Source organism: Cricetulus griseus, chromosome 2 (genome assembly GCF_003668045.3).
Source record: "Cricetulus griseus strain 17A/GY chromosome 2, alternate assembly CriGri-PICRH-1.0, whole genome shotgun sequence".
In the NCBI taxonomy this organism is placed as follows: domain Eukaryota; kingdom Metazoa; phylum Chordata; class Mammalia; order Rodentia; family Cricetidae; genus Cricetulus; species Cricetulus griseus.
The window spans coordinates 368950234-368968280 of NC_048595.1; the positions used below are offsets into that span (position 1 = coordinate 368950234).

At 41.6% G+C, this 18047-nt stretch overlaps 1 protein-coding gene across 2 annotated transcripts; it reads right to left on the reverse strand.

Moving 5' to 3' along the window:
• Positions 1-717: 717 nt before the first annotated feature.
• Positions 718-17362, reverse strand: Pdcd6 (programmed cell death 6). 2 transcript variants are annotated; one of them, XM_027400178.2, is made up of 6 exons: positions 17177-17362; positions 16464-16525; positions 11133-11177; positions 9476-9628; positions 4963-5072; positions 718-1273 (listed from the first exon to the last, which is right to left on the reverse strand). In XM_027400178.2, the coding sequence occupies exons 1-6, from the start codon at positions 17275-17277 to the stop codon at positions 1175-1177; spliced, it is 570 nt and encodes a 189-aa protein (XP_027255979.1). In that variant the 5' UTR covers positions 17278-17362; the 3' UTR covers positions 718-1174. The 2 variants fall into 2 exon arrangements, with proteins under 2 accessions (XP_027255979.1, XP_027255978.1); XM_027400177.2 differs by having other exon boundaries at positions 9470-9628; positions 17177-17361.
• Positions 17363-18047: the final 685 nt, after the last annotated feature.

The window sequence follows — 18047 nt, forward strand, 5'->3', positions numbered from 1 at the left end:
CTGTGGTCCCATAAACCAGATAGCTCAGGAAACAAACTTTCAGTGGCATCCTTGGCCAGGAGAGGACCTGTTGTCATCTGTTTCTCATCCCTGACATCTTCCCAGTTGTCTTCACATCCCTACCCTAAAGCATAATCTACTTCCTTTAAAAGAGTGGAGGGAGTTCCTATCTCCAGAGCTGCTGTAAGGTAATGTAATATGGTTCTTATCTCTGGTTGGTTAAATCTCACCTTCCCAACCCAACTGTCCTGGTTGTCTGTTGGACATAATTTCATGTAGGAGAGTACATGTGAGACAATGAATTTAGGAACATAAGTGTTGAAACAACGGTACAAGGTATGTGAGAATTCTGAGTGCCTGTGAGAAAACTCCAAAATAAGACAAGGGTCTTGTGATCTCAGTTTCTTCAAAACACCAAATTGTTCTTGGAATGTGCTTTTCGTGATCCTCCCAGGTGTGGCAGAAAGGAGTGGGAAACATATTTTTGCAATGTGTGGCTTGTCTTTGTGACTGAACATCTTATTCATGTGATTCTTAACCCTCAGAGTGTAAGTTGTCTGATGCTCTGAATAAGGTTGGCTATTGCCTGAGACTTTAGTTCCCCTCACTTTAGGCCCCACTCTCCCAGGTTCACATCGCCAAATAGAGCAGCAACAATGTGTACATTTCTTCCATCTGTTTGATTAAAAAAAAAAAAAAAAGCCCAAAACAGGCAACTAGTCTGTATCATTACTTTATTGCTTATGTTACATATTCCAATGAATACATAAACTCTTTTTTAAAAAAGTAAGGCACATGAAAAGCCTTCTGTGCAAGTTCCATATTATTTTAAAATCCTATTGGCTAATAAAAGTATTTTCAACTACAGAATTAGAGACAGCTAGAAAAGAACATGATAGTTTGAGAGCAGAATCCTGAACCAATATTCGGTTTCCCCTCATGGCACAATTAGTCAGCAAACCCAATGTTTGTATTATAACAGTGTAGCTAGGGTGCCACTACAGAATCACTAACCAGCTTATTCACATATGTACAGCCAGGTCCCCAAGTATTAATTATACAGCCTACAGGAAGAACAGCATCTAACTGTACTTGTGCCCTGTTTCATCACAGGGAAGGGATTTGGCATTTTCAGTCTTTTTTGCATGCTGTGCTTGCTGTTCACAGGGCCTGGTTATACGATGCTGAAGACCATGGAGAGATACTGCTCATAAGACACCTGAATCCAGCCGTCCTGATCCGTGTCATAGCGTCTGAATATGTCTGTCAACCTCTGGGAGAAGCAGAGACATTGAAAATTTACTTGATAGAACAGCAAATACTTAGATAAAAAACATCTGGGGACCCAATCTCAGAAGCACATGCGTTTCTCTCATCTCTTAGAAGGATACTGCAATGGCATCCACACAGGAAAGCACAGGGGTAGTCTTGAGCACTTCTAGTCAGTATTTCTATGGGCAACAAAGCCTCTATGGGTAACAGAAAGTATTATAGGCCTAGCCAACTATATACTCACATAGGCCCTTCTTCACATTTCATAACCATCTCATGGACCAGACAGAGACAGTTTAGATCTTGAATACATGCCCAAAGGGCCCATGTGCTGAAGGGTCTAGTGGGGGGAAGGTCCAACTGCATGCAGTGTATAAGCATCATGCAGGGTTCAGCCTTCCCAGCCCACCACCTCTTAGCAGACTTTGGACCCAGACCGGTCAGAAGTAGATGAGTAAGACCATTCTATTTCATTCATTTTGTTGTGGTTCGTTTTATGTTTTTGAGACAGGGTCCCACTATGTAACCCTGGCTAGCCTGGGACTAGGTCTACAGACCAGGCAGCCCTTGAACTCAGAGATCCATCCACCTGCCTCTGCCTCCAGAGTGTTGGGTGCTGGGATTAAAGGCATGGTGCTACAATGCCCAGATTCCACTCCTATTTTCTAAGACTAGGTTACATACACACCAATTTTGAACTTATGAAGACCGTCAGTATTTTCTCAGTATTTCTAATGAAAATAAAACAAAAAACAGACACAAGGGAATTCCATGTGTTAACAGAAATCAACAGCCCCAGTACATCAAGACTCAATGGTTCACGGTCTACCTCCTACTTTAGACAGAAGTGTGGTAGCACACACTTGAATCTCAGCACTAAGGCTGAGGGAAGACTACTTAAGACCATCCTGGCCTAGATAGCAAGAGCCTGTCTCAATGTTCCCCACTCTCTACAAAATACTATTATCATAAAACAAACTACAGTCATGTGGCCATAAAACTATGTCGTGGTCAGTGGTGGACTATAAAACACGACAATCTGTATCTTAAATATCTACCAAAAAGGCTCATGTGTTGGGAGCTCTGTCTAAATGCACATTAGGGAAGTAGTGCCTAGTGGAAAGCAATTAGGCCACTAGTGGTGTGCCCATGAAAAGGGTGTCGGGACTCCAATCACCTTCCCATCTGCCTGACACAAATCCTCAAAGTAAAAGGCCAAGTTTGGACTAAGATCTTTAAAATGTCAACCTAAATCTTATTTCCAATTGATTTATGCCATTTTTTTTAACATTAAGAAAAAGACAGCTAACACAATGGCTATAGCATACAGCTCACATATATAACAGGTTCTGCCAGCCAGATATGTGTAAGCACACTCATGTTTGCACAATAACCTCATCTAATAACACATCCTCCAGAACATGTCTCTGTCAGTGACAAATGACTACAGAAAAGAGTAAATTTGCCTAATCTGTGCAAGGCTCTGGTTTCAATCCCAGCACCACAAAACAAAATACAAAGAATAATGAATTACTGAGATTGCTCATTCAAGCCTGTAATCCCAGAACTTGAGAGATGGAGGTAGAAAAGACCAGGAGTTCAAGGCCACCCTCAGCTACATAGGGAACAATTAAAGCCAACCTGGGCTTTTTTGGAAAAAATAAACATTTCTGAGGAAACTTTTACCCATACTACACATCATTCTCTTTCCTTTTAGAGTCTCCACCTTTCTAACGTTTTCAGTCATTTTCCAAAGGAAACTGATCCAAGAAACTGGCTGTTCCTACCTCCCCTACCCTCTCACCCTTCCCCACAGGAGACAATACCAACAGAGTACAGAATGGAGAGTTTCTTCTGAACTTGACTAGGTTACCCAGGAGGCTGAAAAAAGCCCCAAACCTTTGCATATCCAGAAATTTAAGAATCAGTACTTTACTTACAAATGTGAACTCCAATTGTATAATAATTCAGGCACAGTCTATGAGATTTCCCATCAAATCTCTTTTTAAAGTGTTCAGAGAACACTGTAAGCATCCCTAACCTCATGGGAACTCAGAGTGGCAGAGGGAGTCTCTTTCAGAGACTTGAAGCTTGAATACTAATAGATCAATTCTCCAACAGCATGAAAAATGGGGTGACATGCCAAGATCTTTTTTGTTTGTTTGCTTTTTAAGACAGAGTACTGTTATGTAACCAGGCTTGCCTAGAACTCATGAATCTTACTGCTTTAGGCTTCTAGAAGCTAGGATTATAGGTCTACATCATATTAGGCCCAGAGTGATTTTTTAAGACTTATTTTTATTTTATTTAATGTGTACCGGTGTCTTGCCAGAAAGTATGTCTGTACACCATGTGCATTCATTGCCCATGGAGGCCAGAAGAGGGTATTGGAGCTTCTGGAACTGGAGTCAGATGGTTGTTAGCTACCATTTGGGTATACTGGGAACCAAACCTGGATCATCTAAAAGAGCAGTCAGTGCTCTTTACTACTAAGTTATCTCTCTAGGCCCTCAGATTAATTTTTTAAGAAATGATGGAGCACTGTAATTAGCAGTCCAATCAAAGGAGATGCACTTTTATTGGCTTTTTTGAACTAGAACAACACTCTGAGAATACTTTCCAAAATTCTACATCATATCTCAAGACTTAATGCTGTCTACATCTCTCAATGGTTCTCCAATCAACATAAGTGACCTCAGCCTAGATTCAATCTCTAAGGATTTATCTCTTAGAGACAAGTTATAGTGAAGTATTAATGGAGAAAACATTTGCTTTCTAAGAACTGAATCTACTTTAGGTAAAGGGGCTAGAGCATGGAAGTGTCACATAAAACCCACTTTGAACTAACAGCTGTTAGGTATGATTATTACACTGTTATCTCTGTTGCTGATTTTTGTTTGAAAATTTCCATAAACCTAGAGAACCTGGACCTCTATCTAGAAGCAACAGTAGAACCTGCTTCTTTTGACAGGAACAGGCATTGAGCAATGATTGGGTGTCTGCATACCCTAGAGTTTGCTTATCATGCCTAGATAGCACAGGTCATCACACACTTGGCTGCCTGGCACAATCAAGGGATGTAGGAGGCTGATGCTGGTGTAACAATGGGTGTTCTTTCCAGCACTATTTTTTATATGTTTTTAGTAAGTGGAAGGTATATATACTGTAGCGATTAAAAGAAAAGCATATGGTTCATAGCTATAATTCTATTATTTTGAAGGGTAAATTCAAAGCCAGCATAGGCTACACAGTGAATTTAAGGCAAGTTGGAGGTATAGAGACCTTGTTTCTCAAAATAAAAAGTACAGTATTACAGAGCATTTCAATGACATAAGCCAATTATTATTGCCAAGGATTATGCATTATGTATAATTATAGAGCTAGACTTATATATGACTAGCATCAAGGTTCATCATGCCAGCTTTACCATAAAAACACAATGTCTTATGCTATGATGTCCTAACAACTGTGACATCAATAGGGAATAGCATTTTCCAGGTCATTATAATCTTATGGGACAACTTTGCCTCACAGTGAGGCAAATGATCCTAGTTCCAAGGATTTAAAAAGTTTCTACTAGCTCCAAAACTTGAACAGAAGGGAAGTACTCACTCTGATGGCTACTCCATTACTGCCCCCGACTCCCACCTGTGCATGTCACAGCAAACCCACATGAAGCTGCTTGCTCACCTGCAAGACGATGCAGCCCTGGATGAAGTCATCAAATGCGATCTGCCCTCGTCCTTGTCTGTCAAATTTGCGGATGAGGATGTCATGGAACTGGTCAGAGAGCCGGTAGCCTTGGAGAGGGAAGATAAGAGTCAAGACAGGCTAGGAGAGGAATAAAGCATGAATTATACTTTATACTGCCGAAACTTTCCTTTCTAAGACCCCAAGGCCTCAGCTCAAACAGTGATTAGGTGGGAATAAGAGAGAGGGGGAAAAAAAGTACAAACTTATTGAAAGGCACTCTACTTAAACATGAATATTCTGGAAAAAAAGTGTTGTCAGAACTGTGAAGTGATCTTATACACCAGTACCAACTTACAAGTCTGAGTAGTAACAGAATGTGCTGCTTGCTGTCTTGCTTCCAACAAACTCAATAGTTTAAGTCAGCTAACTGTACTCATTCTGTTTGTGCTTTAGAAAACGCCCACAAGGTATTAATTAGGCTTGGTATTCCTGAACCCAGCAGACACCTCACTATGTCAACTAATCTAGACATGAACGTTCTCAGTGCCTTGCTGTCCCTGGCCACTCATTAAAAGATGCTATGAAAGCTAAACTATTACCAAAGGCTCTAGTTACACATGTCTCAACATAAAGAAAGACGACAACTGATGGAGACCCCTGCACGAATTAGTTCACTGGGGATCAGGGTTCTGAAAATACAGCTAGTCAGTCTCATAAAGGTTAGAATCAATAATGTGTCACTAGGCATTGCGATTCTGAATTTCTGAGACTACAGCTAATCAGCCTCATTGAAGTTCAGGGTCAGTAACAGATTACCTGGCATTATAATTTCTCAGTAACAGATCACCTGGCATTATAATTTCATTTCCAAATTACTGAGGGTGTTTGAAAAGCAGGAGATGAGAGCTGTGAAGATGTGTGGACACACCAGACATACAAACATGACCAGAGCCATGTTTAAGGAAGACGCTTCCTTCCCTTGTCACCTGGGTGATCATGGTATACTTACTGATTCGGGAGACAAAATCCAGGTGCCAAAATATTTTTACTGATTTTCAGTCTTGTTGGAAGCTTTGTAAGTATATGCACACCTATTGTCTGAACTTATATACTGATAAACTTTCAAACACACACACACACAAAATGTTCACAGCACCTTCCAGAGTACTTGTGGGAAGTGGAGACAGGAACCTATATTCTGGAACCCTATGCAAATGTGTAACATTGAAACTGCTACAGAAGCCTCCTTTCTTACAGATCAAGCAGAAGACAGGACACACACACACACACACACACACACACACACACACACACACACACACACACACAGCCAATTAAAATCCAAAAGAGATAGCCCATAGGAAATAGCTGTCATGCCTCACTTCCTTACATCTAGCATGTGAGTTAGTAGACCTGGCTAAGGCCTGACCCTCTGAAAACAGAGCTTGAGCCCAGGTATAGACAGAGCAAGACAGGTACTGTTGGTCTCCTGCCAGGATAATGAAAGTACCAATGAAATGAGACTATATAAGAGTTCTTGTCTGCGCATGGAAGCAACTCCATTATTGCTAAAATTAATTTGCAATTTCTCTGACCATTGGCATTCTTGTAGAGAAAGCAAAGACAACAGGCAGACAGACTAACAAAGTAAACCACAAAAAAACGCTCCGTAGCTAAATTTGGCAGCAAACTGGTCTTCAAAGAGCTCCTTCAATAAAAGGCCACACAAAAATAGCACTGCCTTAGCACTTAGGTGTTTTGTGCTCAGTCCTGAGGCCTGGTTAGGACTGACCAGTGAGATACATATTAGACCCAGCCTGCTGACTGCCAGGCTGCACACCAACTTGTTTCCATCTAATAGGATAAGGTCACCTAGAGGCCTCCACTCTCACACAAGTAGCAAGATCAGATTTTAATTCTCAACAAGAAGTGCCCTGGAGTCAGATTTGACCATCTCAGGACAGACCAGGTGGAATGCCCTCACAAAAGGGCTGAAGGGGCTGAGTGAGGTAGTATGGAGACATATCTACTCTTCAACTCTGCCCCGAGGGTGTCAGGAATGTTCTTCTGTAGCCCCAGAAGTGAGAATCTCACTGAATGGAAATAGAAATACTCTGTCTACTTCCAATAGTCAACAGCCTTGGTGATAGGCAAAGTCCTTTTCTACCTAGAAACCAACAGAAGGTATGATGCCACCAGAAAGACAACTCCATTGACACCACTGATCTGTGGCCAGGTTGGTCAGCACCAGGAAGTGAGCACCTGGACAAGAAATTCCACTATTAGAAGCAACACAGCCCCATGCTCCCTGAAGAATCCTAATGTAGTCACACATAACCTGAATGAAATTTGTGACCTCTAGTGAATACAGGAATGATCTGCCTGGTACTAATATCTTTCCCCCAACCAACAAATGGCATGAGAAAGGCTATATATGTGGCCCTTGTCTAATCTTAACTTAGGCAAAGCATTTTTAAAAGCCAGTAACCTTGTGAAATGAGTCAATGGTAAGCAACTATATTACTTGGAGGTCATGCTACAGGCTTCAAATTTGCCTAAGCCTCCATCATATAGGAGATGAGCAGATACAACAAGACTGAACATGACTAAAAATATATGTAAGTGGGCATTCATTATACTTTCATAAGTTTTTATGATTAAAACAACAACAACAACAACAACAACAACAACAACAACAACAAAAACCAATCAACCAAACAAACAAAAAAACCCAAACTACATAAACTGGCAGAAGCTACATGGAAAAAGGATGCTCAAAGATGTGCAGAGTTTGGAGGTAAGGGATTATTCACCCCAATTGTGCTGCTCACCAGAACAGATGGCTTTGCTGCAGGGGAAGTAACTAACAGTAACCAAAGCCACACCTACAGGGCAGTGTACATCATCATCCAGATCTCTGGACCTGGCCATACAACTTAGTATCAATGGTTTCAGTGAACAGAGAATCATTAGACTCACCCAGGGCCCCATTAGAGCTATAGATATCACTGGGCTTAGCCTGAAACACCACAGATTCAGAATAGGAACTTGTGCTTCTAAAGCCAACTTCCTAATAGCTGCCACCAAAAATATTCTGATGGAGATATCCTTCTTTATGCTGTAAATACAGGTTTCTCTCATTGGTTGGTGAATAAATGCTGACTGGTCAGTAACCAGGAAGTATAGGTGGGGCTACCAGACTAGGAAGGCTGGGAAGAGGAACACAGAGAGGGAGGCACCAGAGAAGGAGTAACATGCCGGAGCTTCATGGCAATACATTGTTTAATAGAAATGGGTTAATGATTAAGAAAGAACTAATCAATAAGAAGCCTGAGCCATCGGCCAAACAGTTTATATAAGCCTCTGTGTGCTTAGTTGGGAATGAAGGGCAGCAGGATGTCTACAATATTCCAAATTAGTATGCAAACAGAAAGACATTTCTTTTTCCTGGACACTTAAGAGAAATGTATTAGGACAAACAGAGAGAACCATGGCAGAACTACCAGGAGAGTTCACAGGGGATTGCTGAGCTGAGAAATGTTTGGAAAGTGAGGGAGATGCTGGCACTGTCCAAGATGGCCCACTGGCCCCTGAACAAACATGCTTTCCTGTAGAAGATTCTGAAATGCCCTTGGTCTGATCAAGACACAGAGGGCGCTTATGCTTCTAACTGGCCCCAAGGACAAAGAGAGAGATGAAAGCCAAGGGGTGGTCATTGTCATGCTAGAAGGAGAAATGAATGGCAGAATTATAGAAACCATATTAGTAGGAAATAAAATACTTTAAGAAAGTAAAAGTCAAGATATTCACAATACATTAGATTATAATTCACTTTTTAATAAAACTTTTCTAGAAGACATCTATTAACAACCTTTTAAAAAAATAAGATGTAGAAGAGTTTGGTAACGGCAAAAGAACAGAGAGTACTGGGAGCCTCTAATTATACTCTGGACAGGTACTATGAATATTTGTGAGAAACACAGCACACTTTGCATGCCTAAGCCCACACCAAGCACGCATGTGCTAAATGCAGTTGAGAATGGGCACACAAACTTTATAATTTCCCACTAAAGCAAAATTTGGATGGACTGATAACTTTTATTAGTTACAGAATTATTCCTTAGTGTTATTTTATCACTGTGTCTATGTACTTTGACAAACCACTATGTTTAAGCTGCCAACTACTCTATTTTTCTACTTTAAATTGTTCCAAAAGCCACATTCTCAATTTTGCTCATAACGTCATCTCATTTCACAAAAAGTAAATGATTTTGCATAGCCCTTATCTCATTTTGGATGAAACACTGTGTGAAAGACTCCATGTCACCTATAAATCTTCATGACAAAAATAGCATCAAAATATGAACCTGTACAACATAAACAAAAATTTCACATGGATTGGGTTAAAAAAAAAAATCAATATGCCAAACAAAGGAAAACAAAGCTTGAGGGACTCCTATATTCCAAAATGAAATAAGCTATACAATTAAGACAAGTGAATTACCAAAACCTGAGAGTGCTTGCTTGAGCTCGTTCTTGTCAATCATCCCAGAGTTGTCCCGGTCATAGGTTCGGAAGACATTCTGCCAGTCTGTGATGTACTTCCACACGCCTGTAAATTCACTGAAGTTCACGCCAGCCTTGTTTTCTCGGTCAAACATAGCTGAGGTGCAGAGGAACACCAGATACACATTAAAATTACATGTTCAACAGCAAAAGTGCAGAACTAACAGTTTCATACCACCTCTGAGGCCTTCAGGTGCTGGCTTGGAGCCACCGGCTAGCTAATAAAGGTTAGTTGGTTAAACAAATTTCTAGATTTCTGACAGTCTACTCACCCCTGTCTGGGGTGAAGGGAGTGTGGAGGACACTAACCCAACACAGGTCTTTAGTAATGACAACCAGAACACACACGTAATGACAACCAGAACACACACTCACAGCCGTGTAGAAGGTAGGTAATTATGAAAAAACATAATGCTTTACACCTCAGTAAGTTCTGGAAAACAGAAACACTGAAAGTTCTCTCATCTTATCGGAAGGAAAATGGGATGCGAAGGTTAAGGCCCCCATTATCCTAGCTCGAGCCAGAGTAAACCTCTCTGCTTACTGCCCAGGCACACATACCTCCAGATGCTCTTCCTAGGGCAAGAAATAACTGTTTGAATTAGAAGATGTCCTAGTCTATTATCCTATTAACTTTGGATTTTAAGATCTGAATTTTCATTTAAAAAAAAAAAAAAAAAAAAAACAAAACGTTTAATTCTCTATGTGAGCTCTCAGTTTCCTGTTCATGCCCCAGGCCTGCTGCCTACTGCTAGGCTTCCCACTATTGTGAACTTTAATCTCCTGAAACTGGAAGCCCAAATAAACTCTTTCTTCTATAAGTGGCCTTAGTCACAGTGTTTTATCATAGCAATGGAAAAGAAACTAATACACATCAAGAACCCAAACTGATAATCCATATCCTGGTAAGAAAGACATGACGGAAGTCTATCCTGGAGGACCCAAACACTAGCTTGCAAAATGAAGAAAAATTACTAAAACATGAAGGAAATCAGTTACAGGTATGAAATTCAGTAGGAAGAATTATTGGATGTAGACTGCCTTCCTATAGATTTCAAAGTCATCAGTAACACAATGTAGAGTAGATAAAAGTCAATATATGTATCTTAAATAAATGCATTTCAGCCAGGTGGTGGTGGTGCACGCCTTTAATCCCAGCACTCGGGAGGCAGATGCAGGCGGAACTCTGTGAGTTCGAGACCAGCCTAGTCTACAAGAGATAGTTCCAGGACAGCCTCCAAAGCCACAGAGAAACCCTGTCTTGAGAAAAAAAATAGTAAAATGAATAAATAAATAAATCCTATTTATTAAAGTTTAGACATAGAACATTTAAATAAAAGTCACAAAAATGAATTTTTTAAAAGTAACCAAAGTAACAAAATAAGGCTTAAAGGGAACTATAACATGGAAATTTCATACATCTATAACCTTGGAATTAGAACTGGAAAGGACAGACTAAGATGCAAATTTAAACTAACAAGTGAAAGTATCTAGAAATAACAGAAGCAGAGCGGATGAAAACCAAGAGCCCACTCAATGTGACTGGGGTTATAGTAGCACCCACAGAAACAAACACCTAGCCTGTCTGCATGGATACTTACAAATGATTGACCTAACAGTCACTGGATTAAACGGAGTCCAAGTACCTGAAAACAAATGACATAGTAGCAATTAGACAAAAGAAGATAAACTTACAAGAAGCTCTAAATGCTTGGTCTATTGCAGTCCATGAGACTCAGTAGTCTGCTCTGGAATAGAGACTGCAAGCAGGAGCCTGTTCCCCAGGACACCAGAATATCGGGTTGCCTTACCCTATAAGGAGCCTTGGACACTTCTGCCAGCAGCTAGTCTGTACTTCCAAGCTTAATATATTTGTAATTACCAGAGGCTGGGTGTTGTTTCTTTGTAGAACTTCAGTTGTGCAAATTTCTGGGGAGAGCAGGTATGTCAGGCTGTGCCCAGGGTCCCAAAGACCACCTTCAGGCTAACTCTCTAGGACAAGACTCATCATAACAGTTCTTACACAGAGGGGACAAAGAGTAAAAGTGGCCAGGGACAGTTGGGTGGAAAGCCAGGAATGGGATCCTAGAATCAGCGAGAGACATACTCTACTACATACACAGGCTACCAGCAGGGCAACTGCACTAAGCTTGAGAGTCTATCAATTTTCGGTAGTTAGCCACTAAGCTCCAGCTGTCCTGAGGAAAACAATGCTCTTGACATAAATCACATCTTTGCTGTAAACCACCCAGGCAAAGAAGTCAGACATGATGGTACATGCCTGTGATGCTAATACTCAGGAGGCAGAAGCAGGAGGATGGAGAGTTGAAACCAACCTACGCTACAGTGAGACCCTGTGTCAAAAACCAAAAAAAACAACAACAACAAAAAAAACAAAAAACAAAAACAAACAAACGAACAAAAAACAACTTTTGGTATCCTCGGAAATCCAGCTTTTGAGCTACTCTCCCCACCCAACTGTCAAAGCCACAAGTACATCTCAAACTCCCTCTGCACCAACACAGGGCAACCCATGTGATGGGAAAAAGACGTAGCGACTGAATAATAATTCTACAGGGAATCATCTTGTTTATATAGGTGTGATTTCCCTTGGCTCTTTTTAAATTCTAAACTAGAATTCTATTAGTAAAAATGTCTCCAAAAGAAAAACTTTTTAAAAGAAAAAAAATAAGACTGTTTTCAAAGTACAATTAAAAACATGCATTTCAAATCACTAGTAATATGTTCTGTAAGTCAAATCTACTTCAAAAGCACTAAAAAGAGGTGATTGTGGGGCAAGTGCCTATAATCTCAGTACTTGGGAGGTAGATGCAGGAAAATTACAAGTTCAAAATCGTCCTCAGCTAAACAGAAGTTTAAATTAAAGTCAGTCCAGGCTACACTTTACAAAAGATTAACCAACAAATAAACAAAACAAAAAGTAGCTTGAGAAAAATTAATTTTTAGTATATAACCCAAGAAGTCCCAAAAAAGTCTGTGACACATCATTTCATAAAGGTAAGAGAAATCCTGTGATAGTTGATCTTCATTGTCAACTTGACTGGATTTAAAAATCAAACACCTAGGAAATTAATATGTTTCCACACTTATGAGGGCATGTCCAGATGGAATTAACGGAAAGACGTACCCTGATTGTAGGTAGTATTATTCCATGGGATGGGGCCCAGCCAGAAAAAAAGGGAAAAAGGAGACAGCTAAAGGAATACCAGCATCCCCCCTTTTAGGCTCCCTAGCTGCCATAAAGTGAATGGTTCTGTCCCACCAAATGCCCCTCTTCTGGATGGACTGAACCCAAACTGAACAAAAACAAGTTTTTCTTTCCATGAGTTGCTTCTAGCAAGTACTGTGGTTGCAGAGATGAGAAAACAAATCCTGTTCTGTGTTCTTTCTGTCCACTGGCCATACTTCTGTGTAAACAAGTCTCATGTAAACAAGTTTCACAGAGGCCCAGTGTACCCATAAACACTCCTAGCATGTTGTCAACTACACAGCAACCAAGAGGTCTTAGAAATGACTAAACTGAAGTGAGAAAACCATGCTATTTTTGACTTCACATTTCCTTCCATAACATATTAATTAAATTTCCTAAAATAGTTTAACCTGATTCCAAAATCAGAGCAGAAAACCAATCCTAGAAGACAGACTGGAACTCAAAATAGTTTAAATTCACAAAAACAGCAATTTTGAGAATCCATACGCAACTATCCGATGATAAGTGTCCCTGCACAATACAGCTGTAAACTTTCTTTATGGAGCTTATAATCTAAAAGCCAGAAAGCGCTAAAGTTTGGAAGTTATTTCCTCTGAAACGGAAAGTAACATTTATTTGCTGTAGTTAACAGTATTAAAAGGCAGGTTCTTTATGGAGTGGTTAGGTCCTAAGAGCTCCAGCCTTAGGAACAGGAGCCTACTTGAGAAAGAAAACGGTTAACAGTTGCCAGAAGGACACAAAACCCTAATTCATGTCAGAATCATTTTGAATCAGTGCTCAAGATAAACAGGGAAAATCCTTGGCTCATGTTGGGAGCATAACTGGCCCCAAGTATGGAAGGCCTTGCACAGACCCACAAGCTTAATAATCTGTGTCCCAAGAGGCTCTGGTGACTATTTGCTTTTGTTTGTTTCTTGGGAAAACCAAGATCATCTTAACTGAATACATGCTCCTCTTCCCATCAGCTACTAAAAATCTTGAAGTCAAATTTATGGCTTATTGTTAACCTTTCATCTTTATTGTCCATTTTCTACCTCTCAGCTATTATAATTAAATTTTTCTTTATTTTGTTTTCTGATTGTTTGGAAATAAAGCAGATTATCAATGAGCAAAAATGCTAGTTCTTTCACAGCCTCACAGAGCAGGTGATAGTGATACCGGTATTTTTGCCCTCATACCTGAGGTGCTGTCACTTCCTTTCACTCTGAAGTCTCTGTGCTTTTTTTCTAGCTTTTTTGTATCCGCTGTAGGCCACTGAACACATGAGTCAAACCACTAGGTACCCATTTTTCTGCCTACATGCTGCCATGGACCCAAGGCTCCCCTGCTTCTCTTCATTGGAAGATGTATTTCATATCACATAGGTGCCGCTGCTCCTGCAGACTTTGCTTTTCCCCTGATAACACACCAAAGTCTACTTCCCCAATACTGTAATACACAGTGACTAATTTATGCAGCATCATTATACGATGAGGCGACAGAAAACCACCATGATTTAAAGTGGCCTCTCAACAATAGCATCTTGGGATCTCCACAGGTTAACTAATACAAATTGTGTGTGTTTAAAGGTCATTCTGAAAACACAAATGAAACAAGAATGCCTAGCATAAGAGGGTGACCAAGGGCTTTCCTTTAATTTTGAAGCCAAGCTACGAATCACTATCCTGTCGCTTGCATTGTCCCTTTGTCTAATCAATTACAGGAAAATGATTCCCTTCTTTTGTTACCTATCTATCTATCTATCTATCTATCTATCTATCTATCTATCTATCTATCTATCTATCTATCTATCTATTTGTAATTTTATGTGCATTGGTGCTTTGCCATGGGTGTGGGATCCCCTGGAACTGGAGTTAGACAGTTATGAGCTGCCATGTGGGTGCTGGGAATTGAACCCACGTCCTCCTGAAGAGCAGTCTGTGCTCTTAACCACTGAGCCATCTCTGCAGCCTGGAAAATGATTCCTTTTATAACAAAAATAAGCTTTTTAAAATTTTCATCATGCCAGGCGTTGGTGGCGAATGCCTTTAATCCCAGCTCTTGGGAGGCAGAGGCAGAGGCAGGCAGATCTCTGTGAGTTCGAGGCCAGCCTGGTCTCTAGAGCGAGTGCCAAAGCTACACAGAGAAACCCTGTCTCGAAAAACAAAAACAAAAAAACGGAAAAAAAAAGAAAAAAAAGAAAAGACAGCCACACCTTAAGAATTACTAATGACATTTAATAAGAAAAACGTCTCTAGGATTATGGATATACTTTGTCTGGTAAGGTGCTTGCCCACTGTGCATTTAGTTCTAGGTTCTATTTTCAGTATGGAATAAATCAGCACTCAGTATTCAGGAGTTACAGACAAGAGGATATGCAAGTTCAAAGTCATCCTTGGCTACATAGAAGTTCCAGACTAGCCTAGAACACACAAGACTGCCAAAGAAAGAGAAAGGGAGGGAGGGAAGGAGGGAGAAGGGGAGAAAGAGATGGAGAGGGGAAGAGAGAGGGAGGGGGAGGGGAAGGGTAGGGAAGAGAGAGAGATCTTGGGGCTGGAGAAAGAGTTCAGAGGTTTAGAGCACTTGCTGCCATTGCAGAAGACCCAGGTTTGATTCTCAGCAACTACATGATAGCTCACAACCATCTGTAACTCCAGTTTCAGTGGATCAGATGCCCTCTTCTATCCTCTGTGGGCAGCAGACATACATACACTTGATTCACATACATACAAGCAGCTAAAACATTCACACAAATAAATACATCTTAAAATTATTTTTTTTTCCAAGACGGGTTTCTCTGTGTAGCCGTAGCTGTCCTAATACTCGCTCTGCAGACCAGGCTGGCCTTGAAGCCACAGAGATCGCTTGCCTCTGCCTCCCGTGTACTGGGATTAAAGGTGTGCGCCACCACTGCCAGGATTAAACAATTGTTTTTGTTTTTTGAGAGAGGGTTTCTCTGTGGCTTTGGAGGCTGTCCTGGAACTAGCTCCTGTAGATCAGGCTGGTCTCGAACTCAGAGATCTGCCTGCATCTGCCTCCTGAGTTCTGGGATTAAAGGTGTGTGCGACCACTGACTGCCTGGTGATAATTTTTTATATATATAAAAAAAATCCATCTGTAATGGTTACAACTAAAGATTAATAATACTGACACCAGCAAAAACATGACTCCATGGAGAGCTCCATACAAAGGCCACAATCTTCTTGATTCTGCTGGGACAGTTTCCTCACATTTATAGTGAGGAAACTTCTCTATGATCCTGCTGACAGCACTTGCCATATGTCTAGTTCCTAAATTGGCCCCAGAGTTTTAGCTTCCAACAAACCTATTTCCACAAAAGTACTTAATGACCATCTTGAAACCGTTCAACAACTAAACAATTACTTCCTAATGTCACCAGACAATGTTTCAGTGTCCCTGAAAATCCTCCTCAGAGGGGTTGCTAAGATTGATTTACCCAAGTAGGTCAAAGGCCTTCTAGATGACTAAGGGACTAGCCTCTCCCCTGAGGCCTATTCTGTAGCTCCCATTTCTCAGAAAGCATTTTCTGAGGCTCATATACATTTGTTTTGGAGCTTGGTGAGGCAACAATAATGATGATCAAGAAAATGTGGACACGGCAGCTTAGAAACACCTTTTCCTTATACTGGTACTGGCAGGACCTCCTTGGAAATTCCAGGAGAGAAACTGCTTACTGTGAATGGATCAGGCTTCAACTCACCATTGGATAATGCTTGCTGAAGCTCATTGTCTGAAATCACTCCACTCCTGTCTTTATCAACCCTACAAAATAAAAAAGACCGAGTAAGTTGGTGATGAAAAATAAAAGTGGCTAAAACATCATTTCTATCAAATCTACATTAGGTCTGGAACGTTACTCTAGCCAGACCTTTCTCTCAGCTCAGCTGGTATGTCACATGCCCCCAGGTGTGCCAGAGGTTAAGGAACACTTTTCCTTAGTTCTTCAAGTCCGTCTAAATCTACACCTGCACCAGTTCACATTTTTCATATTAGGTAAGGATTCTCTAAGTCAAATAAGTCAGTCATTCCTTGGCTACGAATCAGTGGAGTGACAGTCAGGCAATTCAGAAGGACGGCCAGGGACAAAAGAAGCTGCAGTAGTAACCAGTTCTTTTTTTTTTTTTTTTTTCTGATGCTGTTTTCCTTACTCAAGATTTTTTCCCCGTTCCTAAAGCAAGCACACCAGACCCTGTGGGGCGGCTGCTCCGCGCCCCCCAGCCCTGAGCAAAACCAAGTGCCAACACGACTCTGAGCCTTGTGCCACTGTCGACGAGAGGAAGCCGGGGATACAGGGTAGTAGGAAGGGTTACGAGGGAGGTCAGAGGGAAAGAAGGCAGGAGAGAACCGGCGAGTAGGCCCTGGAAACCGAGGGCCCGCCCAAGGGCCGGGGCAGCCGGGCAGCGCCGGCCTCACCGCTGGAAGACGTTCCACAGGAAGCTCTGGTCTGGCAGCGCAGCTCCAGCAGAAGGGCCGGGGCCGGCGCCCGGGCCTGGGCGGTAGGAGTAGGCCGCCATGGGCTGATGCACACCGGTAAAGCGAACCAGCTCCAAACGCGGTGCTTCCGCCTCCGTCCGGGGCAAGACCAGGAGCCCACAACTTCCTGGGAACAACGGAAGCGCGTGCCTTTGAGTCACTTGGCAGGCGTGGTCAGTTGCCATGCAACGTCTGGAGGGCGGTGCAACTAATCTGGGCGGGGCCTCCTATTCAAGCTAGAGGCGTCGGCTCCTGCCCCGCCCTCTTTCCCAGCCCAGGTGCAGGATGAGTTCCAAAGGGAGCAGACCTCCCAGCGCCAACTCAAGGTTACACAACTGCCTAGACCTGGCTGGGGTGGGAAGTGGTGAAAATTTCACTTGAGTTGATGACCTCCCGTTATGCCTGCATAGATAAGTATTGGTGCAAATGTGATGTGCACCAACCTCGTGAAGTTCTCGGCGGAAACTCAAAGTGACATTTTATGTACCCTGGAGTCTGTCCATCTGTCCGTATTTCACCCTCCCGTCTTCCCACTTGCTTATATCGGTTGAACCTCAGCCTCCCTGGGTTTACACAGTGACTTCATTTGTGAATGGCCCCTGTAAGGTTTGGTCTTGAGGTGAGAGCTTCATTTGTCTGTGACTGCTACTTGGACTTCTGTACTTAGATAAACACTTTTGGTGCTAACTCCTATATGCCTTCCTTCATTCTGGATACTAATTCTATGATGTTTTTATAGTGGAATGCCCCTGAATTGGGGGAATGCACAGCACTGGGACAACTATCAACCTGTCATGTTCACATTAACATG